The 26,973-nt window shown below is 39.7% G+C and overlaps 1 protein-coding gene across 1 annotated transcript in view; it reads left to right on the forward strand.

Moving 5' to 3' along the window:
- tgfb2 (transforming growth factor, beta 2) overlaps positions 1–26,973 on the forward strand; it is a 51,940-nt gene that overhangs the window by 19,036 nt on the left and 5,931 nt on the right. The window contains exon 2 of the mRNA XM_086154886.1: positions 14,322–14,485. Coding sequence (XP_086011012.1) covers positions 14,322–14,485 — 164 coding nt within the window. The remainder of the gene's footprint in view (positions 1–14,321; positions 14,486–26,973) is intronic.

Genomic DNA, 26,973 nt, shown 5'->3' on the forward strand with positions numbered 1-26,973 from the left:
TTTTGTCTGGTTTTGTTCAGCTCATGCTTTGAGCCGAACATTATGGCTGTCACCTGCTCAGGTCATTGAACTGAAGTGAGGTTTGGAAAATAAGACGAGGAATGAAGGGAAAAAAAAATCCCGCCATAATATTCATAAAAATACTCATTAACAGACTCCGAATCAAACGTTTTTTAGCTTTGAATTGTTCTTCCGATCTTCAAGGGGTTAGATGGCACTCTGTGCGCATGCAAGCAGCGGTTGACCTTTTATCAATCCATTCATCCATCCATTGTTCCTGGGTCACAGGATTAGTTTTGCCAGTTTGATTAAGTGCAGTTAAGTAATAATTAGGGAATTAAATAGGGATTGTGATATTTCTCAGGTCAGAAGATGCTGTTGAATTACTTTCATTAGATTGCTAGTTAAGCAGCTCAAAAGTTGTGCTTCAGAAAAAGGAAATATGCAGCATTAGCTGAAAAGTTTTCATCAGGTCATGTGTGACGTACATGTATTCTAGGCAATGTTTTCATTTTTACCGTGAGTGTAACTAAAAACCTTTTGTAGTTAGCCATTTGCAATGCCATTTGCACACAAACAAGCATGCACGCACACAAGCAGGTATAAAAGCACGCACACGCACACACACACACACACACACACACACACACACACACACACACACACACACACACTGACTGAAGTCATACTGTGCATCTTCCAAATGAAAAGCGATATTTCAGTTCATACACTGATGTTCTCCTGCGTGCGATGTGGCGAAGCTTGCTTCAAACAGCTTATATCTTTATTTTTTTTCTAATATTTTTAACATGTAGGTTGCAAGGACTCATGTAAAGCATGCATCCGTAACACTAATACAGTTAAGAGAAATGACTCATGGAGGACATTTAACCTCCAACTACTCAACTCATCCCCCACTTCAGCTCACGGGGACAGTGGAACTGGATGAGCAGCATCTGTTGACGCGAGAGCTCTTGTCCAGATGCTACTCTCATTGTGTTCGGGGATTTAACTCCATAGTCTTAGCTGTATTCCCCGGAAGAGCTTCTCCAAACTCAATCAGTTTCTCAAATTCCCCACAAGGAGTAGGACTGCTTTGAATGCGGGTTCGAAGATTTCACTAAATTCTCCTGACTATTCCCCAGAAAAACTTCTCCAAACTCCACCCCTTGTTAAAGTATCCACTAAGAGTAACAACACTTAGGATCATAGCTACAGTAACATAGGAAACACTTAAACTAATGTTCTCAAACATATTTTTGGGGGAAATCTAGCCACCTGACAATCCTGTCAACCCCAAAGTTATGGACAGTGTCCTGGCAGACATGCGGGGGGCCTCTTGGAGGTGAGAGATACCACTATTTTCAGGGGGGCCATAAGAAAAATCTACAAGAACTCAAGTAAGAGAGAAAAGATAATAAAATAAATGATGAATAATCTCACACACCCCATCCACCACCTGCTGAACAGACAGTGGACCAAGTTCTTAAAGACTGGTTTTAGCTTTTCTTTCCGAAGGTTGGAAGATCTTTCCTGCCATAACTTGTCATATCACTTCACGTGTATTATGTTTAAAAATGTATACTTTCTTAAATTACACTTGATCCTCAGCCATACTGTACATCAACCTGCATATCTCCCATGTCTGTCTGTCTGTCTGTCCATCAATGTATGTTTCTATCTGTTCGTAAACATTTAGCACAGCAGGAGAAAAATACAGAGCATTTGAAGGACTAAACATATCACAGGTCAAGCTCTGTATATGTGTAAGGACACAGTACGAACTCATGCCTTTACCTGACGGACCATAGGGAGTTGAGCATCCTAACTCTTTAGGCCTGTTTAGCTGCTGTCACACTCAACATGGATTATTTTAAAACGGGAAGGAAGTACCAGACCCCTTGCCCCACTCACAGCGCAGTCATTCAAAACCCCAACCGTGAATAAACTATACGTCATTGTTGAGCAGAAACAGTGTGCGCTACTGTTTTTGCTCAACAATTTCTTTTACAATTACAACTGAAGGAGCAATAATATACGTGTTGGATTTTTATGATCTCTGCTTTTTATTGTAATTGTTTTACAAGGTGTCTATTTGTTAGAGGCGCATTAACTTTTGCCTGCAATATTTACAGTATTTGGATGCACGTATTGGACACAGGAAGTGGGAGTGGGCCGAGCAGCACTGGGATGGAGAGCAAAGGAGTCATATGTAGAGTCTGACCCGACCGGAAGTCAAAGCGGGAACAGACCCCGCAGAGCATGTAATTCATGTGTTATTTTCTCAAACCACTCATCTATGGACTCCCACCAGACCTCTCAACTGTTTCTTAAATCTTTCTTAGCAGTCATTCTCTTTAAATTGACCTGTGAGGACAAATTAAAGTGATTTACCGCAACTTAAATGAGTTATTGCGGCAATTTTAAATTTCTCAGTCTGACTTAGCACTCCCTCCTCCCCCTTGTGTTCCAGGAATCTAAGTCTAAATGTAAGATTCATCAGTTCATGGCAGATCTTTGTTAGATTGTACTCAATTATACAGGTCTCAAGAGTGAGTTAAGCTCAAGCTGTTGCTTGAATTTAGATTGCTTCCAAATGCAGTGGTTCCCAAACACAGGTCTGGGGAGCCCCAGGGCCATTAATGTTCTTCCAGAGCATATCCAGAATGATGAATCATTTAATTACTCCATTCTAATTACTAGAAATGATTCCAGTCAAAGAAAATTTAAGAATGACCACCCTAATCATATGTTTCCCTTTTACCAATATAATCTCCTTATGTGCAGCATAGTCCTATGTTGTTTTCCTATTGAATTTCATATGGAAAAGATGTAGTAATGACAGATTTGTCCAGAGTCCAGCGCTCACATCGGTGCTAACTCTGTCCGAGAGCGGAAGGGGTCTGTGAAGCCAGTGGTTTCTGCTGACGAAGCGAGCAGTCATAGGCTTTGCTGGCCAGGAGACCAGAGACCAGCCAAGCACAGCACTCCCCGGCCGCTGCCCTCAGGAAGGAAGCTTGAGTGAGATGGATCCCCAAACAGGTTTCCTATGAACTGCAAGATCCTATAGTCAGGAAGACTTTTCAGGATTTTATTATTTGTAATAAAGCTGCCTGTGACAAATGGTCCTTGCTTTGCTTTTGGCTCTCCGTTTAAACTATACCTGGGGTGTGCTGCTTATTATCATGGCAGGATGAATATGCATCTACTTTTACAAATGAATCTGATTAAATTGGCCACATGCCGAATCCTCGTGATGCAGTATGCTCTTAACCGTACACCTTTTCCATTGGAATGCAGAAATGCTGAATATATATCCTTTAATATAAAAAAAAAAACAATGTGATTCCAGATCGCAGTTATAAGTCAATAAAAGGGTCAACAGATATAAATGACATGACTTAAACAAGATACTGAACAAAAACTTTAGTGCCCTTTCACATAGGGTTTGCAAGTCTCAACTAATGGGATGAAATTTTCATAAATGGTATTTAAAGTTCTGAGAACAATGGCGGCAGGCGCCAGTGCAATGGCTTTTAATCTCTGGTGACTTGGCATTATAGTGTATGATTCACATTTTCTCATCAAACCTTTCACTTACTCCTCTGCTCTGCATGAGATGTAACCTTCTGTAGCCCCAAAGTCGACAATACCTGACTAGGAGTCATATTCTGCAATGCATGTATGCTGTTATTCAAATAACTTTTCAGCTTTTATCAGTAATTTTGCTGAAAGTGTTCTCAATGTTGGTCTTGACTAAGCGTGTTAGTTTTGGCATCGAATGGAAGAATATTGGTCATCCTTCCTTAGTGCTTGTGCTGAAATGGAGACCGGAGATAAGAACAAAGAAAAAAAAAAAACCTCCTTGCTCCATTGAATGATTTAAGTAGTGCCTCCCTTCCTTTTCTCTCAGCAGGGCAGCAGCTGACACCTTATGTCTCTGCCATTTGCCATTTGCAAAATGACATCTCTGAATGTAATTATTTCTACTTAATTAAACTGCGCTCATTGTTTCATTCACAAATATCTAGAAATAAATATCAGGCTACTCAGTGCAATTATAGCGATATGCAATTATAACTACCACCCACTGCAGATGAAAGTCTTTCCATTCATGTCTAGATTTCATTTGTACTTCTGCTTTAAATTAAAGTATCCATAATCTCCTCAGAAAATTTAGATCTGGTTACAATTGGGGGTGTCACGGCGACGCAGTGGTTAGAGCTTCTGCTCCACAGACACTCGGTCAATGGTTTGATTCCGACAAGGGGCCTTTCTGTGTTGAGTCTGGATGTTCTCCTTGTGTCTCCTCATGGTTCTCTAGTTTAACCCTAAATGGAATTTTCCAGAACTTTGAATGAGAGAGTGAATGAACGCACTATGCAACTGTACATGCTGTGCTAAATGGCCCTGGCGGTATAGGAATATAGCATTATTGCGATATAGCGATATTGGCCGGCGACCAATCCAAGATGAACCCTGGTTCTCGAACCAATGACCACTGAGGTGGGATCCAGCTGCCTTGGCGGCCATGAGTGTGGGATAATCGGTATTGATTATGAATCAATGGCTATACTTGAGGCAAAAATGAAATGGACACATAAAAGACACATAAAAAAAACGAAGAAATTAATGTATGTATGTATATATTGTGAGATGGCTATTTGGTAGAGTGGTCACTTCTGACTTCCGACTACTGGTACTTTGGATCTTCGGTGACTGATTGCACTTTTTGTAAGTCGCTTTGGATAAAAGCGTCTGCCAAATGACTGTAATATAATGTAAATGTAACACATCAGCATTTTGGAGCATTTGGTACAAGTCTCTATCAAAATCATAACCTAATACTTAATATTAATCATTTAATACTTCTCATTCACTTAGATTTGGTTTCCATATTACAATATTGCCCATGTCCTGTCATCACCTGCATGGGCTGCATTTTGTTATATTTGACATTGATTCATGAAAATATCCCTTTAACCAACACATGCTTGACCACGCTGCCCATTAATCATTAAGTACATCTGTTTAAAACCATTCCCACAGTTAAACACTTTGACAAGGTATTTTCTTCCAATGTGAATTTGAAATTAAATAGAATGATTTCTTTCTAATTCAAACTACATGGCCTTTCAATTATGATCTATGTGAAGAAGAGTGCAGGAGACGCTCCAGACCGATGATGGATACCGATGGCGTAATGAAGTATTTAAGCAATTGAACCAGTTAAAGTATCTGTCATACTAATAGGGTCATTCTACATGGGATGGTCAAAGCTGATGTTACCTCCATTAGTTACTACCGTTTTGTTTTTATAACCAGTTGCACTTCACCACATTTAGCAGCTGCTCCCAGAATCTTGTCCTTCCTCTTTCTCTCCACCTCATCCTTCCTCTTTCTCCTTGCGGCCTCCAGACACAACCGCAACCCTGATGTTAATGAATGGATGCCTCCAAATGGACCAACAAGGTCCAAACATCAATTGCCAAAGCCTTCTGTTTGTACCAGGAGCCTAATTTCATTACCACTAATTTATCATGTTGATGGCAGCTCCAACATTACTCAAGCTCCAGTTTTATACCTTTCTGGATTTTTGTCCTTTAAAATGACTCCTCACAGCTTTCACACTTTTTTTCCCATATCCTGCTGTCTAATTGGCTGCAATTATCTGCCTCATCTTCCTGTGATTGGTTTAATGTCAAACCCGGGTTTGAGCCAAACTGAAACTGTCACTGGACGAAATGACCCGAACTTTAGTCTGGGCGACACTCCGAAGCTTCTTTCACAGCCTATTAGGGATCCCAGAAAACTCCAGGCAGATGATGTCATTGAAGCTTTCTTTTTGACATTATTAGTAGTTTTCATGTCTTTATTAAATCAAAGACATGGTCTGTATTGACAGTCACTTAGTTTCAAGGTCAAACCTTCAGTGACAGTGTTTCAGATTAATCGCTAGAGATGGGAGACATCTACTGTACCAAAAATGATCTTGCCAGCTGTCAGTGAGGAGGGAGCAGCTCTCTGGTTGCCTCTCTCACAAACGGACCAACTCGTCGTCATGGCGAACACCGCAGGTGCCAAAAATTCATTCAGATTAAGATAGATCTGTTTTTCGTTACAGTGCCCCACATACTTGGAGAACGCTTCTAAAATATTCAACATGACCTCATCAAGTCAAGTCCCAGGACTTACATCTTTGAAAATTTGTAAAAAAAAACCAAGTACATTTGGATTGCCTTGGTGGGAACTCTGCATTTTACCATGTCAAAGTCAGTCATTTTGCCTGATTTGATTTATCTGCAGGTGGTAAATAAGCCAATCAACATATCACGGTACAAAAAATCCCAAAACGTGTTATGAGAAGTGAACATTTTATCAAAGACTTTCTACGTGGAATTTCGTGGCATTTTTTTTTTTTTTTTGATTTAATGAACGAAGAAGAGGTCGCCGAAGAGTTGAGTTGACTAACAGGATATCCATACAGGAGGTCTGTGCTCCTTTAACTTTTTTTTTGTCCACATCACACATGTTTTAGTACTTTGCCATTGGTATGTGAGGTAATGGGAGTGATGAGTAATGAATTGACTGATTAGAGGAGTCAGGGGCTGTGTCGGCATGTGTGTGACAGCTCTCATGTGACATCAGCTTTTCTCTCCGAGAGCAGCATCCATGCCATGTGTCATGTGGCATCACTCGCCTCGCTCCTGTCTCAGAACTGTCAGTGTGGCTGAGCAATGCGCGGACACACACACACACACACACACACACACACACACACACACACACACACACACACACACACACACACACACACACACACACACACACACACACACACACACACACACACACACACACACACACACACAGACAGACCACAGCGGCGCCAGTTGTTTTGGATCATTTTCATGTCAAGTTTGGATAAATCAGTGGTAATATGGGCTCTGCCGTGTACGGCTGCCGGCAGGCAGTGATTTGCTTATGCCCCACACCCTCAACTATTCCTCGGAATTTCCCTGCGGATCTAACTTTTCTAGTATTCCCAAGTGTATTCCAACTGGCACTCCATGTACTGCACGCCTTAAGGCCCTAGCAAACTCAACCCAGTATTAAATTTAATGCGGTTCTTAGTATCTAAATGGAGATACTTGAAAATTCACCAATAATAAACCAACACGCTTCTCTCATTATTATTATTTATTTATTTTTTTTAAATCAAAACACAATCAAAAAGTGTAGTACCAACCTTGTACATTGACAAATTTCTCTGTATTTTAAATCTGAATCCAACTCTGCAGGGACAGATGCAGGACAAGCTCCAAAAAATGTCCTGCGTGCACCAGTGGAAAACTCAACAGTCAGGGGCATTCACTACTGTGGCTTTTGATTTTTGGCTTACAATAACTCCTGTATTTTGAACATTTATTGCCTGATAAGCAATGCTTGACCACGCATACCATGCTGTTGTGTAGCGGGTCTTCTGAAATAGTCCAACCCCTGTTAAATCGTCCCGTATATTCATGCAGCATCAGTAAAAAATCCAGCTTGTAGTTATCTTTTCCTCCTTCACCTATACGACAATGAAAATATTTACTCTCAAAATACCAGAATCAGAAAAAGCAGATATGAGTTCAACCCAAGAACTGAGCTCTATTTAGAAATGTCTGTCACAGATGGCTGTATGTGCGTGCTTGTATGTGTGCACCGGGTATCTACAGTGTGTATTAGTGTTGCCGAAGACCTACGTTTAAACCTCTGCTCAATGCAGCCTGTGTTGTGTGAAAGCACAGCGGACTCATTCATGAGGCTCTGCAGTAGTTTGTATAAACGGCCCGCCTTCAGCTGCTCCTCCGGGAGATGGAAGTTTGACTTTCTCTGTTGACGGATGGGAAGGAAACTAACAAGAGCATCGTTAGTCTTGGCTCATTGCGCCTGTGCTGTGTGTGTTGGTGCACACTGGCCAGTGATCGGCTCCAGAAGGAACAGAGGGATTAAACATGTTGATATTTGCTGGTGTGCAGTTTGATCAAAGACCTGCAAGGAACTTCACACCAAGTAGGAAATTTAGTTTTTGCTTTGGAGAAAAAAAAAAAAAAAAAAAAAAGACTGAGAAGACGTAGTTATACTCTCCAAATGGCTAAGTTTGAGGTTTTCCGATTGCAACCCAGCAGTGCCAAGTGTCACTCTAAGGTCAGGAAATGTTGTGCTTCAAATGAAATAAACAAACAAAAAAATACTTTCAATCTTGTTGATATTAAAAATGAATCATCTAGCGTTCAGTGTTTCTTTATCACACCATTGTTATAAGTTATGGTCATATGGTTAGCATTACAAGCTACATCTACACATCAATTTCTAACCATATGGAAATTGAACTTTATTCCACTACATATTAAATATTTAAGTCCACCAATGTAAACACTTGCAGACACCAACACATCTGCAAAAGGCTGTGAACATGCTGAACAACACTCTGGTGAGGCTGTTGTCTAAAGGTTACATTTCATCAAAATGTTCCTATATAGTATTGAAAAGATAGAGCGGGGCATGCAGATATTAACATCCTGTTAAGATGACAATCAACATCAATTAAAATTGACAGTGCATTTGTTAATGGAAACCTTTTTTTGCAACAATTATTTTAGCAAAGCTTAAAAAAAGGTCAAAAATGTGCAGTACTTTATTTTTTTTTCCATTTCTTTTCTTTTCACTCCATGCCAGCGAAACTAATGACATCCGCCTTAGCACTGACTGATATTTGACCTAGAGCTGGCAACTTATTTCCTGCTTTTGTCAGCTTGCATTGGGTTGTCCCGTCATTTTTGAATATGGTATCAAAACCCAGATTTCTTTTTTTCCTCAAATGTATTCATACTACACTTTTTAACTATCTTTATTGACTTGGTTGGAGCTCCTTTCTTTCATTGAAGAATTACCCCATAAATGTGATAGAGATCCAGGCTTAAAACTTTTTGTATCCATGAAAAACAAACACAATTCCTGCACAACAATGGTTATCTCCTGGATTACAGGGATGTGCAAATGTGTTACAGCATCTAAACATCTGAAGAACTACTTGCTTTGAACGTGGCTGTAGCCACTGTACGGTCGGAGACGCCCCCTCTGATAGCAGAGCTATTTCACAGTTGTCTATGAGAAACCCTGAGACTTGGCAGGACAAATACTCAGAAGCTGAATCAGTAAATCTGACACAGTAAATCTTTCTTCTGCTGCCTCGCCTCTCACACAGATACTTCAGATCCACTCGATGTCTAACATTTTCACAGAATAAATGGAAAGGATTCTCTCTGGCCTGTTTATAGCTGCAAAATACTTGAGTGACAGGTGACAAATGAATGAGTTTCTGAATGAAATGGTTTGGTTTTCATAGGTATAAATGTGCATATCAAGAGAGGAAGGTTATTAAAGCTTTTTTACATATCATCTTGATCTGAAGAATTCCTATTCCTTACTAGCTCAATCTGAATGTTTACACAGTGTAAAGTTGTGACATCTTTTAGTTTTACGTTGTCCATAATGTGATTTTTTTTTTTTATAGGGTGAGATTTATTTTATTGTATTCCTTTTTTCTGAGCTATGAAGAGACATAACTGCAATAAACATTTACTTGTCAGTGGGTCATAAAAACTGTATCTAGGGAATTAAAAGAAATATTTTCCATCATTTGTACTTCATATGGTGCACAGTACTGGTGTCTACGGAGCTGCCTGGTTTTACCCGAATGGTGTTTACTTACATTGAAAAATGTGTCGGTTTTCTGATTTAGATATTAATGATTTCAGACCATTAAGCACTCCAATTCATAAATCAGAAATACTATTCTGAAATAAGACATTAGTGCATTACAACATATAATAGCTGACTCCACTTTTTATACTGTTGACTTATTTGCAATATCATTATATATCATTTAAAATAAAAACTGTCTGTATATTATCACTTTTAAGAGCAAGTTTGTCAAAACTCTTTTTCTTTCTCCTGTGTATGTGCCTTTCCCAGCAGCTCTAAGTCCATCTGTCTTCTTGCTTGCTGTGGTTGTATACGCTCTCTAAACAAACCACAGTGGCTTGCTAATATCAGGGCTTCTGCCCCATATTCCAGCCATCAATTTGAGCGCTCCAGGGCTCCTAATTCATTATGTTGTGCACCCTTGTCAAACACACCCCTCTCACACATGCCTTCCAGTCTTAAGCTGTAAATGACACATTGTGTGTTCTGCAGCATCTGTCAGACATGGCAACACATGTAGCTGTCAGGGCCGCACGTGTCACCCGGGTCCTGTGTAAGCGTCTGTCAAACACTTCCTCACACATGTTTCTACAAAGGGGTTCGTGCTGTTGCTACTGTGCATGGCTGCTCGATTAGTGGCACTAATCGAGCACTGAACTTGATCTGTGAATTCTAATTCAATGAAAATGACAGATCATAACAGAATAACTGATCAGTGGAAGTGAGACTGAATTAGAAACTGAAGGAGATCATGTATATCAAATCTATATTCTCTAAACTGACATAAGTAATGGTGGCGCATAGAGGTCTTGCTCACATCGAATAAGATGTTACACTTCTTTGACAGAAACCTCCTCTTAAGAATAGAGACATGCTTTATTGTCAAAAGTCTCACCAATATCTTCAAGGAAAATAAGGGGAATAACTGACTATCTTAAGTAAGTTGGGCTTTTAAGTACATGTATGATGAAACTTCCAGAGTGCGCAGGGGGGCAGGGAGATGGGAGAATATAGAAGTAATGATGTGGGTACAGTTCTATCAAGAGAAGTTGTTGGTATAAAGTACAAAGTATAAAGCTACAATATTTTGAGTAAAAGCCTCGTTGCAGACGTCTTCATTGAAACGAAACAAGATGTACTCACCTACTACACAAATCTACATATTATTCCAAGACACAGTACTTATGTTGCACATCTTTTAGGTGCCACGCCTTTTCAAGAATGAGGAATCATTACTGTCCTTATGCAAACGCAGAACAGAATTTTGATCTCTCGTTTTCGGCTTCCCCTCCTTGATCTGCCATCTTATTGTGGTGGAAAGGTTTGGTTGTGCCAGTGAACCTAGGAGCTACACTAAATGGTCAAATGTATTCGCTCACCTGCCTTTACTTGCACATGAATTTAAGTTACATCCCATTCATAATCTATAGGGTTCAATATTATGCCGGTCCACCTTTTACAGCTATAACAGCTTCAACTCTTCTGGGAAGGCTGTCCACAATGTTTAGGAGTGTGTTTATGGGAATTTTTGACCATGTGCAGGACAGTCAAGTTCATCCATACCAGACTCAGTCTCCACTTCTTTATGGACCTTGCTTTGTGCACTGATGGGGCCAGCTCCAAACTGTTCCCACAAAGTTTGGAGCATGGAATTGTACAGAATGTTTTGATATGCGGAAGCATTAAAAGTTCCCTTCACTTTTCCATCAGATTACCGGATAGAGATGTACGATGCTTTACACCACTGCAACTGACGCTTTGCATTGCATTTGGCTTGGATACAGCTGCTCGGTCATGGAAACCTATTCTACAGGGTGCTCTCTGCACGCTGTTCTTGAGCTAATCTGAAGGCCACATGAAGTTTGGAGGTCTATAGCAATTGACTCTGCAGAAAGTTGGTGACCTCTTCGCACTATGCGCCTCAGCATCCGCTGACCCCGCTCCGTCAGTTTATATGGCCTACCACTTTGTGGCTGAGTTACTGTCGTTCCCAAACACTTCCATGGTCTTATAATGCAGCTGACAGTTGACTGTGGAATATTTGGGAGCAAAGAAATTTCACAGCTGGATTTGTTGCACATGTGGCATCCGATCACAGTTCCACACTGGAATTCACTGAGCTCCCGAGAGCAACCCATTCTTTCACAAATGTTTGTAAAAACAGTCTGCATGCCTAGGTGCTAGATTTATACATCTGTGGCCATGGAAATGATTGGAATACCTGATTCTGATTATTTGGATGGGTAATTGAATACTTTTGGCCATATAGTGTATGTTGTTGGTGGCTTTATGCCCCTGGAAGGGTCACCCAAGGCACACAGATCCCAGGTGAGGGACCAGACAAAAACATGGCCCAGAAGACCCCCTATAATGAAGAAGGCAAGTGGACACAGTTTTCCCCTGCCTGTAAAACCACCCCTCCCGAGAGAGGCAGGGTACATTGAGTCTGAATGGGCTATGTTCTGTGCTTCCAATGTTAAGGTGGTCGGCGCCTGTCGATGTGGCAATCCTCGATGCCGGCAAACTGAAGGAGGAGTCCTATCAGGCCTTTCTGGCCTGTGGGGCTCCAGAGGCAGCTGACAGGTACCGGCAGGCCAAGCGGCATGTGGCTTCGGTTATCACCGAGGCAAAAACCCAGGCGTGGGAGGAGTTCAGGGAGACCATCGACAACAACTTTCGGAGGGCTTCGAGGAGATTCTGGTCCACCATCCAGCAGCTCAGGAGGGGGTGTGCTCCATCAACAATGTGCACAGTGGGAGCGGGGCGCTGCTTACTTCAACTTCAAACCGGGGTGGTGATCCCTGTTTTTAAAACGGGGATCAGAGGATGTACTCCATATACAGGGGGATCACAACCTGAACCTCCCTGGTAGGGTCTATTCAGCGGTGCTGGAGAAGAAGGGTAGCTGGGTCAAGGAACCTCGGATCCAGGAGGAGCTGTGTGGTTTTTGTTCTGGTCGTAGAACATTGGACCAGCTCCATGCCCTCGGCAGGGTCCCCAAGGGGGCATGGGAGTTCGCCCAACCAGTCTACATTTGTTTTGTACCTTTATTATGCCCTTTTCTCCGCAGGGTGGCCAGACTCTCCCTTAGAGATAGGGTGAGAAGTTTGGTCATCCAGGAGGAGCTTGGAGCAGAGACATGGCTCCTCTGCATAGAGAGGAGTTGGATGAGGTGGCTCGGGCATCTGGTCAGGATGCCCCCTGGATGCGTCCCAGGGAAGATATTCTGGGCATATCCAACTGGAAGGAGACCACAGGGAAAACCCAGGACAGGCTTGAGAGACTATGTTATGAGGCTGGCCTGGAACGCCTTGGAATCCCCCCAGAAGAGCTGGACCTTATGGTTGGGAAAGAGAAGTCAGGCCCTCTGCTCTGGCTGCTGCCCCTGCAACCCCACTTTGGATAAGAGGCAGAAGATGGATGGATGGACGGACACAGAGACACCGTTCAACCGTTGTTTTTAACAACGCAGTTACAACATATTTTATCAATTCACTCATTTTCTAAATTATTGCTGCTGTCTTCATTCTCTCACACTTTATTCCTGAACTCAAGCAAGGAGAACCTCATCTTTTCCATGTGTTTGTTTGTCAGCTCCACGGTGAATGTTTATATTAGTGCAAAAAATTTTTTTTAGCCACCCACGTTCTGTTTGTAAATCTGATTGGTTTTCCATGTAGCGTCTTTGTAAGGCTAAATACGATTATTTTTACAGGTGGCCTTACTTAATAGAAGACCACTCTACTGAGAGATGTAATGCAAAATAGCAGCTTTCACTGTCAAGGCAATAAAGACTGCCGGAAATGTGCACCGCTTTGGTTGATTTCATTGAAATGTATCTTCTTTTTAATTTGGTAGACAAGAAAAAAAACAGAATTGGTGTTAAATATTCTTAAGTCATCAATGCCAAACTTTGTAATTTATTTTGTCACAATCTTTCCTCTGCACATTGCCATAATTTTCATATGTTTAAAACACTTGTTTGAACTCATTTATCTAAATTTTCTGTTTTTGTCATGTTTTGTGGATCCCTGTCCATACAAGTGTTGCTCAGAGGGACGTGAACATCACTTTAAATTTCTGCTAGGCTCGGTATTGGCTTTGTTAAACCCTGCCAATGACACTGAGATGAGGTTTATCATCCGTTTAATCTCTCCTGGACCTTGAGAGAATACATTTCCTAATCGAGAGTGCGGGGATAGAGTCAGCAGTGGAGTCAGACCAGGCCACATGCCATACAGAGTTGAGAAAACAGTCCAAATGATAGATGTTGAAGATAAAGGATAACCTTTTACATCAGATTGTAATCTGAGAAGAACAGAATCTTTTAAAAGGCGAGATTGACACAAATGTGAAATTATTTCATTCCTTTCCTCGTCACTCATATTATAAGCAAAGCCGCTGCCAACAGGGGTTCCTATGATGTTATTAGTTTTTTTTTCTTTTTTTTCCCCCCATGTGATAGTTTTACTTACAGAATATCACTTTTCTACTATAACCTATCCCTTTTGTGTCTGCCCTGAATAATGCAGAAACCACATCTGACTCCTCTCCCTTTTTTTTTTCAGATGTCATCTTTCCTACACGCTTCAACCCTTACTTCAGGCGACTGATGTTTGATGTGTCCTCAATGGAAAAGAATGCCTCCAACCTGGTTAAGGCTGAGCTCAGGATCTTCCGCCTTCAAAACCCCGGGGCCAGAGTGTCTGAGCAACGCATTGAGTTATATCAGGTATGAGGTGCTATAGAATGGGAAAAAAAGATGTAACTTCTATATGTATTGTAATCTGTTGTATATGACTGGATGTAAGCAGGGTCTTGGTTCTCTTGCTTCCTCCAATTCACAAGACGAAAAGTTATTATTGTTGATATACCAAATGTAAATATTAACAGACTGTGTATTTCTTGGATCTATTAAAAATAATTTAGGAAATAGAGCCTTTAATTGGGAATTAATGGATGACTCCAAGCCACAAAAACACTGACTTTTAGAAGGACACCAAGTTTATATTTGATATTGTCACCCGCTAAGAAGGACAAAAGCCATTGAAGTACAAAGCAACATAACATTTTTTTGTATGTTCTTCCCCTGTCTGCTTGGCTTTTGTACAGAATCGTTGTTTTCCTCCCAGGTTTCCTCCCAAAACATGCTAGCTAAATTGAAGACTCTGAATTGGCCCGATGAGTGAATGGTTGTATGTCTCCATATCTGGCCCTGTGACTGACAGATTACTAGTCCAAGATGCTGCAGGATACTCTGCCTCTTACTCAATAACAGTTGGGACAGGCCGACCCCAAAATGACCCTGATAGACTCTATAGATAACGAATGAATGACTCTGCGTACAGATGACAAGAGGTAAAAACAAATTTTGTTGCTTGTTTTGAAACAGAGAAAAAGATACTGCAGCATCCAAGCCATATTTCTCTCCATAAAAAAAAAAAAAAAAAAAGTCATAACATTCACACAGAAATGGCTCCCTTTACAGTTATATAGCCTCCTGTGATGGAGGACATGAATAAAAAGTTATGTTGCTCACTTCCCATAGCAGAAAATTAATTATTAATAGTAGTGTCTAGCGTGCCTTCACACAAACAGCGGCACATAAAATATGTTCATTGTACACAATGTGTAACTCAGGGGCCAATTGCGGCCCTCGGAACAATATTTTGTGGCCCCCTGCCTGAAATCAAATCTTTGTGTTAGTGTGGTCTGTGCGTTTTTTCTCACATGTATCTGGGGATTTTATACAGTTGGTTAAAAAAAAAAAAAAGAGCAGAGAAAAAAAATGAAAAAAGTAAATTTACAATCATATAAATATTATACCTCCTCTTACATGCTAAGAATAAGAACAACTTTATTTATCCCAAAGGAAATTGTTGATTCTTAACTAAATTGTTAATAAGGCAAGAAGAAGTAAATAGAGTAAAAAAAAGTAAAATATTTAGGAAAAAGAGACACTAAGGTGAGGAGAAACTCTGGCAGGCAGCTGCCCGAGACAGTGCCGGTAGTTGTATATGCTACCAATCAATTTTCTAATAAATTCTAGTGGCAAATATTCCAAAATGACAAAATTTTCTCTTTTAACTCAACAATATTTTTAGGGTGCAATTTCATCAATTCTATTTTAATATTAATTCAGATCTGTTGCGTAGGACTTAATTTGTCATGTATTTTTTAGAGGACTATTTCATTCCGTATAAAGATGTCTATAATTTACCTGTTTACCTTCTTTACACTAAAACAAAGGAAAAATTTGGACTTAGTGTTATTTCTAGGTAATGATTTTATCCGTCCGGCCCCCTTGACATGAAATTAGGCCTGCATGTGGCCCCCGGACCAAAATGAGTTTGACACCCCTGGTGTAGATCATATGGCATAATTGCCTGCCAACAGGGACTAACACAGCCAGACAGGTCGGGGTGCATCATCAGGAAGTAGAATGCATGGTATCCACTTTTAGAAACCATAGTATTAAACAACCCGGTTCACCCTTACGTTGAAAAAAAAAGAAAGAAAACAAACCTCCAAATTCCTCTCCGATGTTTTGCAATTCATCCATATTGATCATTTTGGTCTGGGTTGCTGATCGCTGCTGGCCCTAATGGATGTCTGTCTTCTCTCGAAGACAATAAACCTAGATGCAGGCAATATGTGCCAGAGAGTACAGTTTCAAAGCTGAATGCTTTTTTTTCCAAAAGCGATTTCTCATTCCAGGAGTCATGGACTGGTTACGAGAGACAATTCGCAGACATTGTCATGGCCAGCTTCATGTGGACATTTTCGGATGTATTTCAGTGAATAGAAAGTTGTTCCTACATGAATCTGCCCACATCAAAGTCTGGACATTATACTGTGTGGAAAGAGTTTTGCTGTTTTGGGTTTTATATTAATAACGTGTACATTTTGTTCACCGCAAAATAACTGCCATCCAGCTACATTGTATGTGATAGAAAGCAGACAGAAATTTGGTCAATAGATAAAAATAGGTGGGCAAAGAAGAAAAACACTTTATAAATAATGCATTAACAGCCTACGAGTTAAAAATATGTAACCCCCTGCTCTTTCTTTCACTCTCTCATTGAAACAGAATGTAGCAGTGGGTTTCCCACTGTCTCTCCGCAATAATTCAACAAAACAATCTAGATTTGACAGATCTATGACTTGATAACATCTCTTCTGAAAGAGTGAAAATGTCAGTGGGGAAAAAATATGTCTGACTGTGCTGGTCCACACGATCAAACATAGAAAATAGTGATGAAAGCAATGACACAAGTAGCATTTCCTCTGTACAGCTTGTAATAAGTGAAAATTCTTATGGGTTGATACACTGGTTAAGGACAGCAAGACATTTGAAGTTTGGAAAGGGAAATGCAGTATTTTTTGTCTACATACAGAGCACGGGCATCAGTACATGTGGAGATGTTGATGCAATAAGTGAACATGTGCACTCAAACATGTTATTGGACTGCTCAGGATTCCTCTCAGTAAAATAACTGGGACAGTGAAGTGCCCACATATAGTGCATTTTGGGCCAGCAGCTTTAAAAAGAATTTGCCAAGTTGGTAATAACAGGGGGTGTCACAGTGGTTAGCTCTTCCACCTCATAATAAGAAGATCCTTGGTGACAGTTGGCCTTTCTGTGTGGCATTTGCATGTTCTCCTCATGTCTATGTGATTTTTCCCTCTGGACAATCCATTATCCTTATTCAGTCCGAAAAACAAGCAATCGGTTCATTGGAGAACCCCGAACTGTGAATGTGAGTGTGAAGTTGTTTGTTTCTATATGTGGCTCTGTGATCGACTTGTCCAGGGTGAACCCCATCTTTAGCCCAATGACAGCTTGGATAGGCTCCAGCAACCTTCTGCACGATCCTACTGCAGGATAAGCAGTATAATGAATGAATGCTAATAACCAATGAATGCTAATAACAAGGTGCTGTTGCAATCAGACATTAATCAAATAGTGGTTGTTTTCTATTAGGTTTTGGTGTTTGCCTCTGAGAGCCACATTCTCCTCAGAAATGGTTATTAAAAGTGTTAAGAAGTTTGTTATGTTACATACATAATATACACAACATAACAAACTGAGAGTTTGTTATGTTATGTCAGTTACATCAGTCTTCTTTAAAATCTCCACAGTCTTTCCAAAACACAGTTCCTCAGCTTTTAATCAGAGGTTATAATATCAAACGTCACTTCCATTTTATTTTCCCCTCACAAGCACTCTGTTAAATTCTGTATGTATTTGAACAAATATTAGTGCTTCCTTCAAAAGCATTGGGCGGCTAAACATCCCACTATATCGCCAAACCTACTCCAACTGAGCAACTTATATTATTGAATCAATTTCTTTTCTGTGTCCATCGAACTCAATTTAAGCCCAAAGCGTTACAGTCTGCATTCCCAGAATTATGGAAGGCTCTCCAATCTCATGCCACCCTCTTAACCTTGTGAAGGCTTTGTGAATCAGTCGTAAACACTTTAATTCCAACAAGCTTCTGACTTATTTTCCCGACTTCCATGTATTAACTTAGGGCTGTGCCTTTCTGAACATCTGTTTTTACAGCTATGATCTCAATATCCATCCTTCTGCTGTCCATTTCCTTTATTTTATACATATACAGCTAGGCCAAGAAATATTTGGACAGTGACACAAGTTTATTTTAGCTGTTTACGAAAACATATTCATGATACAATTATATAGTCAATATTGGCTTGAAGTGCAGACTCTCAGCTGTAATTTGAGAATATTCACATCTAAATTGGAGCATGAGTGACAGCTTTTTAATACGTAGCCGCCTCTTTTTCAAGGGACCAAAAGTAATTGGTCAATTGACTCAGCAGGCTGCAAAAAAAAAAAAAAAATAAGGCAGCATGGCCTCGGTAACTTATTAAGCAGTTAAAAGATCTGGAGTTGATTCCAGGTGTGGCGTTGACATTAAGAAGCTATTGCTGTGATTGCACAACATGCGGTCAAAGGAGTTTTCAATGGAGGTGAAAGAGACCAACTTGAGGCTGAAAAAAAGAAGAAATCCACCAGAGAGATAGCAGAAATGTTAGGAGTGAACAAATTTGGTACATTCTGAGAAAAAAAAAAAAATGGGTGCATTGGTGATCTTGGGAACTCAAAAAGGCCTGGACGTCCACGGACGACAACAGTGGTGGATGATTGCAGAATCTTTTCCGTGGTGAAGAAAAAACCCTTTACAACATCCACTCAAGTGAAGAACACTCTCCAGGAAGTAGGTGTATCAGTATCTAAGTCTACCATAAAGAGAAGACTTCATTAGAGTAAATACAAAGGATTCACCACAAGGTGCAAACCATTTATTAGCCTCAAAAGTAGAAAGGACAGAATTAACTTAGCCAAAAATACACCTGAAGAAGCCAGCCCAGTTCTGGAACGTTATTCTTTGGACAGATGTGACTAAGATCAACCTGTACCAGAATGATGGGAATAAGAAAGTTTGGAGAAGAATTGGAACAGCTCATGATCCAAAGCACACCGCATCTCCTGGAAAAACATAGTGGAGGCAATGTGATGGCATGGGCATGCATGGCTTCCAATTGCACTGACTCACTTGTGTTTATTTTTCATGTGACAAAAGGCAAAAGCAGCCGGATGAATTGTGAAGTCCATAGGGATATACTTTCTGCTCCGATTCAGCCAAATGCTGCAAAGTTGATTGGAGGGCGCTTCACAGTAAAGATAGACAATGATCCAAAACATACTGAAAAAGCAACCCAGGAGTTTTTTAAAGCAAAGAAGTGGAATATTATCCAATGGCTGAGTCAATCACCAGATCTCAACCCAATGTAGCATGCATTTCACCTGCTTAGGACAAAACTTAAGGCAAAGACCCACAAACAAGCAACAACTGAAGACAGCTGCAGTAAAGGCCTGGCAAAGCATCACAAAGGAGGAAACCCGGCATTTGGTGATGCCGGTTCCAGACTTCAGGCAGTCATTGCCGCCAAAGGATTCTCAAAAAAATATTGAAAAGTAACATTTTACTTAGGGTTATGTTTATTTGTCCAATTACTTTTGAGCTCCTGAAATGAGGAGCGCGTGTATTAAAATAGTTACAATTCCTACATGTTCAATCATATATTTTTGTTTGAATTAAACCTTAAAGTCTGCACTTACATTCTGTTGTAGTTTCATTTCAAATGTGGTGGCATGTAGAGCCCAAATCATGAAGACTGTGTCACTGTCCTACTCAGTTTAAACAGGGCTGAGCTAGTGAAGGAGAGTGCCGGGTTATTAAGAGAGAATTCTAAGATTTTGGAGTTGAAGGCTGCATGTGTGGAGCAGAGGGGGGGCGGGGGGTCGGGGGTAATCGAGTGCAGAGCTGGTTTGGGAGTGGATAGTGGGGAAAGGCTGAGTTGGCTGAGGAGACGGGCAGATGAGACAGGGCCAGAGACAAGGGGCTGACGCAGAGCAGGCGGAGTTGCGAAGAAAAGGGAAAAACAGGATCAGGCTAGGTCAAACAACAATGACTAACCGTTCAATAATTTTGGCTAGAGAGCAGGTACTACGACCTGGCTGGACGGCGGATTTGATTCTGCGATATGTGAATGTCAAGCAGCTGGTGGCACTCCACCTTGGCTTGAACACACCTGCCTCCACTCAGGAAACCATAAACACCTCCTACACTGCTGCTGACAACAATAATAAAACACAAATACCAAAGGCTTATTTAGTTTGCGTTTGCTGTCATTTATCTCATTGTCATTTTATTTCCCATAACAGTACTTCCCTTTTCACTACCTTTGAGCAAAAATTCACATGCATCGACAAGGCAATCTCTTATCACACTTTTTTCACATCAAGGTAACGATTTGTGCAAAGTATATAACATCACTACAACACGTTGAAAATGGAATACAATTACACAATTAAGTGTAAGTAACATAGCAAGCTGACTCTTTACGTGTTTGAGAAGCTACAAGTGAATGGAGAACAAAAAATAAAATCGTGATATTGATAAAATAAACATCAACCATATACTCCGTCATTCACAGTCAATTAAATAATTAACCTACTGCATGTTTTAGAACTGTGGGAGAACCCAGACTACATGCAAATGCCACACAGAAAGGCCCCTTATCAGAAATAAACAAGGGACCTCCTTGCTGTGAGGTGGAAGCGCTGACCAGCGCGCCACCGTGTCGCCTGAGTTGTCTTTAGTAAATGATAATTAACCCTAAACTGTTAGCTTCGCCTTGTTGGGCCGGGGATATTTTGTGCCCATTATGATCAAAAGATCTTTGTGTCAAACACAAAAAAGCCCCAGTTACTGCTAATTGACATTTTTTTCCCAGTGTTGACGTGAAATTATCAGGGAGGTCATGCCAACGCCGCATAATGTGGCGGTCATTTCACAGCCTGATTGTGCTGTGGCCCGAAGGTGAGGGGGTTCCTGGCAGGGCTTCACCAACACCATCAAGTGAGTCAGAACTGCTACAGGGTACGGAGCAAAGGAGTCCCTGCAGATATTCAAGCTTCCTCCCAATCCAAACAAACAGCACTGGCAGTAGGCGTGAACCGGCAAACCTTAGGAAGGGCATTAATACCATGGTGACATCAACAGATAAATGAGGTTTGAAATATAAAAACAATTGCAATACAAACTATTCTTTAGGATGGAGCTGTTCACAGGGCTCCATTTATTATAGTGAGGCATTTAGGACGGGGATTTGGCTCTGCAGTCACCCTGGGCTGGCTGTCTGTCAGCCTGTCTGCACCAACTAGTTCCCATGCTATGTTTACATCCAGACAAGGGGATGACAGCTGAGCTAAACACAGCTCCAAAGGAGAAGATTTTCTCACGCAAACACTGCGGCTGTAAATATGTGAGGGAGGAAGGGACGGGCCGGTACAAAGAGGGAGACCTGATAACATCCCTCCTTTATGCATTCATCATATACACACTCACTCATTCATGGATATACATAGCAAAACATAACAACTCATGAAGAAATGTTTGGAAGTTTCAGCTTGAGATGATGAATATACCAGGGAGGTATCTATAGATATGCAAGTTACACATGAGACTGGAAGGTGAAGGGCACGAGATAGTCTTTATGCTTTTCACACAATTCTGTCGTGCACCTGCATTTTGTGAGTTGCACATCGAGCTCCACTCAACGTTTTACTTGCACTGCCAACACTATTCATATTCATAATAATGTTTACAATACCTATTCATGGCCAATACAAATCCAAATGCACTATGGACGGCAAAGTAAGAATTTCATTGTACAGGGAAGCATGTTTCCACTGTACATGTGACAATAAACACTTTGAATCTCTTGAATAGTCTTGAGACACATGGCATTGGCTTATTTAAGCCAATATACACCAACATGACATCACAGATAGTCCATCTAAATCCAAAGTTGAATTTGCTATATTTAAGTGCTGCTTACTTTAGAAACACGATGGGAGGACTTAGTCCTTGGAACCTGCAGCGCATCAACCGAGATCTTAGGACTGCTTCATTACTCTTTGAAGAAAGTTGGCTTCACAACCATTGATGTGTTTGGCTCACGTATAGATATTTTGACATTTTAAATATCTGTGCCTTATTTAGTAATTTAATAGATAAAACTCAGCCTTATCTTATCCTAAGCAGTGGCAGTATCAAGCTCTGGGTACATATGAGCTGGTTGTGGGTTTATTGACTCAGTTGATGGGAGCCAATTCCAATGAATTACCATTCTGATAGTAAATTCTTCAAATTGACTCAGAGCCCAAAGCATGAACGACAGCACCGATCTGTGTGATCTATGTAAAATAAACAATGGCTTGTGTGACGACACTCTGCTTTATACTAGATGTGACAAGTAGGTATATGGGAGTCATGATTTTGGATCGACATCTGTGTTGTCAGTCTATCTGATAACGACATCATCCATCAGCTGCAGAGGTCAGCGCATGAAGTCTGCGAATTTGTGTGTGTGTGTTTGTGTGTGTGTGTGAGTGGATGAACCTTACAGTTTTTGTAAAAGCACATTGAGTTGTTGAGTTTAAAAGTGGTATGTAAATGCAATCTATTTATAAATCCCAAGTGGTCTTGTCCCAAATAGGGGATGATAAGAAGGTCAACACTAAAACAAAACATTTAGCAAACCAATATATCGCTGCTTCTTTCAGTGGAGGATTTATGATTTGTCTTTGGGGAAAGAGTACAGTACTCGAGATCTTTCGAAGTATAACTCTGCCATTCCAGCATATTTTGACATGAAATGCTGCCGCTCCCGCCCAGAAAATGAATAGAAGGTGTGTTAGACATTAATTATGTCTTAATGCAGTATCTTTAATAGAATAAAGAAAAATAAACAAATGCATTAGCAGAGACTGAGTCTGCAACAACATGATAAGATGGGAAGCAGGTTTTTCATTTTATGTTGTTTTTGAATTTTTCTCAGATTTATGTATGTAACATCAGGATTACATACATTTTCCCCTATAAACATATGAACGATTAGAAATACTTCCTCCATGGAGTGTTTAAAGCTATCGCCGCCTCAGTTGATCTGCCTTCTTCCAGTTGTTGCTATCAGTCATATAGCTGTCATGTGTCTGCTTGTTAAAATGAGTTTGTTGGATTTGGACAAGGATTCATCTACAGTGTATCCAAAAAGCACATTGCTGGGTCATACTGCACAGTTTCACGATTAATCTTTCACAGGATTGCACAAGATTTCCACAGGAGATTTTTACTTAAATTTAATGCCTGTTACATATTGTTTGAAATTACATTTATTTTATATATCATCATCTCCTGTATTCTTATTTCTTCTGTCTGAAGATAATTAATTCTAGAAATACACACCTTCATAAATAAGAGGCATATTTGTTGCCTGATGAAAAATATGGGGCCTTGATACTGTATTAAAAAATGTACAATAAATACTTTGATTATTTGAATTACAGTACCAAGAGGCAATGTGTGAAATAAAAAAATATATATAGATAAAATAAACAGTGTTTAAACTGTGATATATTGCCCTATATTTAAAGTCAAACTGAAAATAAATTAATAAAACAGAAAATTTGCCAAGCTATAGAACTTAATAGTGAGACATAAGAAATAGTAAATATCATTGCAATGGCATTAGCAATAACATAGAGAAAGATAATATTAGCAGTTGAAGGGATTCTATGTTGGTTGATTTCAAAGAAAATTGTTGAAAATGACCAATCGACAGCATCCAGTGTAGTTCAATGCAGTGATGTTAGTAAATATGGGACTGTATTTCTCATTGGACACTCGCATTTCCTGGTCCGAGTTCATTCTTTAATTAAAGAAAGTCACAAGCCTTGTGGTTAGATCCAGTAAATAATTGAGTTTGCAGTAGGAGGTGAATGAGTCCTACTGGTGAAACTCTGTTACCAATAAAGCTTGTGAAATTGTAATCCAAACCAGAATGTTAATCCAACTGTAACAGTGTTTTTTTTTTTTTATTGCTAAACATGTCTTGATGGTGACAGGTGGGAAAACCTTGTTTGATTCTTCCGCACAGAATTGTGTGTCGCTGCTAATGTCCAAATGATAATGGTCTTTTGTGACATTGAATCTTATTTCTCCTGTCAGTGAAAAATTATTGAACAATAAGTCCATATTTATATGTTGGTGGACCCAGCAGAGAACGGGTCCACCACAATAAGAGGTATCCATGTAGCCATTAATAAAGAATCCTAAATAACTTTCATCTATTATTATTTTAATACAATGAAACTTTATCACTTTAAATGTCACTGCTGGATAAAGTGTTAGTGGTGTACGACCTTTTAATATATTCGATTAGATAAAAATAAAATTGGACCAAGAAATAATGATAACATATTTTAATGAAATTTCCTGAAATTTCAAGGCTCCACTAAATGAGATGAAAATTGACACAATACACTTCAGTTACTGAATGGTCTTCTAGTGATCCTCTGACCCCATGAGTAGGCCAAAATTACAAGTATCAAATAAGCGGTCTTTTTCAATTATATCTTAATGGGTCTTTTCTCTATAGTGCTTAGAAGCATACAAACTGTCCATGTCCAGATTTATTTCCTGTACAAATGGTGACTCTTGTGGTTTGACACAGTCAGACTTATCGCTGTCATTCCTCGTCAAATTCCTCAAGAGATCGTTGTCAAAACAATCACTTGAAATACAGAAAAGGAATTCAGATAATATTAGATTTGGTGACGACAAAACTATAAGATACTATTACCCTCATTGCCATATTTTATATTTTCTTTCTATGTGCTTTTTGTGTCAATATGGATACTGTGACAGTTCCTGGTTAAAAGGACATCTTAGAGAACGCAGCAAGAATAGTGTTTTAAGCATTAGGATGAGATGAGCCAACATAAACACATGGTTCTGAAGGACAAGACAGCAGAATAACAGAGGTCCGTCCGGCATCTGGTTCCGTTCTCGCTGTTCCCCTCAGACCTGGCCAATCAATCAGAGCAAAAAGACGAGGCTTACTAGACCCCAACCAATGCTTCTACCAACAGTCCTCAGTCTATTGTTGCTCCTTATGTGTCTCCTGTGCTGTGTGACTGTGTGTGAATTCTCAGGCCAAAGAGTTACTTTCTCCAGGGCTGTTTGTTTGTTTCTCTGTTGTAGTCTAGTATGGCTCCAAAACTACTGTTTTTTTTTTTTTGTTTGTTTTTTTTTTTTTTTAATTTGATGAAAGCACATGAAAAGAAGGGACTCATTACATTTTATTACAGTAATTGGTGACATTATTCCACGCAAAGGTCTGAACTTTCCCACTGCACTTTTATTTGGCAAAAAATGGCTGGAATTTTATCCTAGCATCAGTTCGGAGGTCAAAATTCAACATGGAAGACCATAGTATAATGATGGTAATTAAAACAGAAAGTTCTGTCATTCATATTGACATGCATTTGGAAAATGTGTTCTTTCTTTCAGACCCCACAATTCATAAGTCAATTTTTTTAATGTACAACAATGATGAAAAACCCAAGACAGATTTACTGCATTGTGTTCAGCAGTATTTCACAGTATTGTGTTTTTTTTAATCTCCTGGTGTCCAGCACATGGCATGGACAAACAACATAACTTCAAAACTGTTTATAAGACCAAATACATTGCTAAGAGAAAAAAACAAACAATGAAACCTCTCAGGTTATAACAAGGGATCCTTGCGGTTCAGGTAACACATCCAGAGATATCGAAATGTTTTATCATCAGGGAGAACATGGCAGCTTCCATTATCCCTCTCAGTTTTAATAAATTAAGTCTATGACTGGCATGAAGGACAAATTTACACGAAACAAGACGTGGTTTAGAGATCACGGTCAGAAGGCCGAAAGTCAAAAATGAAAAATTGAAAACTCGTGTCTTAATGGTGAGTGGTCATCATGAGAACTTTCTCTTGTTTATGGGTTCATCTGCTCAGAAACATTGGATCCTGCAGTCATGAATGAAGAATGTAGTCTGATCCCCTTTTTCTATAAACAGGATGTGCTGATCCCTGTTTATACTGATATTTTGATAGTTGTTTTGGAATGTTTTAAGTTCTAACGCATTTGTATGTGTACAGCTCCAACATATACTGCTAACTTCTGGATGCTGAGGTTTATTTATTAATCAATTTATTTATTCTCTCCTTGTGAGGCGGTCTGTATAATGTTATCACTACAGTGACTGTCAAGGAGGATGCTTTTTAAACCACCTGTCCTCTTTTGATGGTTTTATACACACACCGATGAAGGTTTAAGGGGAAAAAAATTACATTCTGTGACAGATGCAGTAATTGAACAAGAGAAGGAAAAGTGGAAAAAGTCTCAGATAGTCACAAAAAGGACAGATGAATATAATATAAAAATTATGATATATGGATTAAGACAAGAGATAGTCTTAGCCCAGTAAGAAGCTGTATTGTCTTTATGGTTTTATCTTCTATAGTACTTTGTGATTCTGAATTTAGATTTAGGTTTTATCGGTCCAATTAAAGTAAAGTTTATTCTACTTTTTTAGCTTTAGAAAATGGGCTTTAGGAATTGTATATCACTTTTTTGTTTTCCTTCTCTAGTGCTGTCTTGAGTGGCATTTACTTGTGAATTTCTTTGTTTAATATTAGTATTATTATCTTGAATGGGTGATTAATCAAAGTAACATTTTTCCTGAGTAAGCAGACAATTAATTGAAGAAAAAAAAAAATTCAACCAACTGAACA

Source organism: Fistularia commersonii, chromosome 11 (assembly GCF_037954325.1).
Source record: "Fistularia commersonii isolate RoL2024-O1a breed Wild chromosome 11, RoL_Fcom_v1.0, whole genome shotgun sequence".
Lineage (NCBI taxonomy): Eukaryota > Metazoa > Chordata > Actinopteri > Syngnathiformes > Fistulariidae > Fistularia > Fistularia commersonii.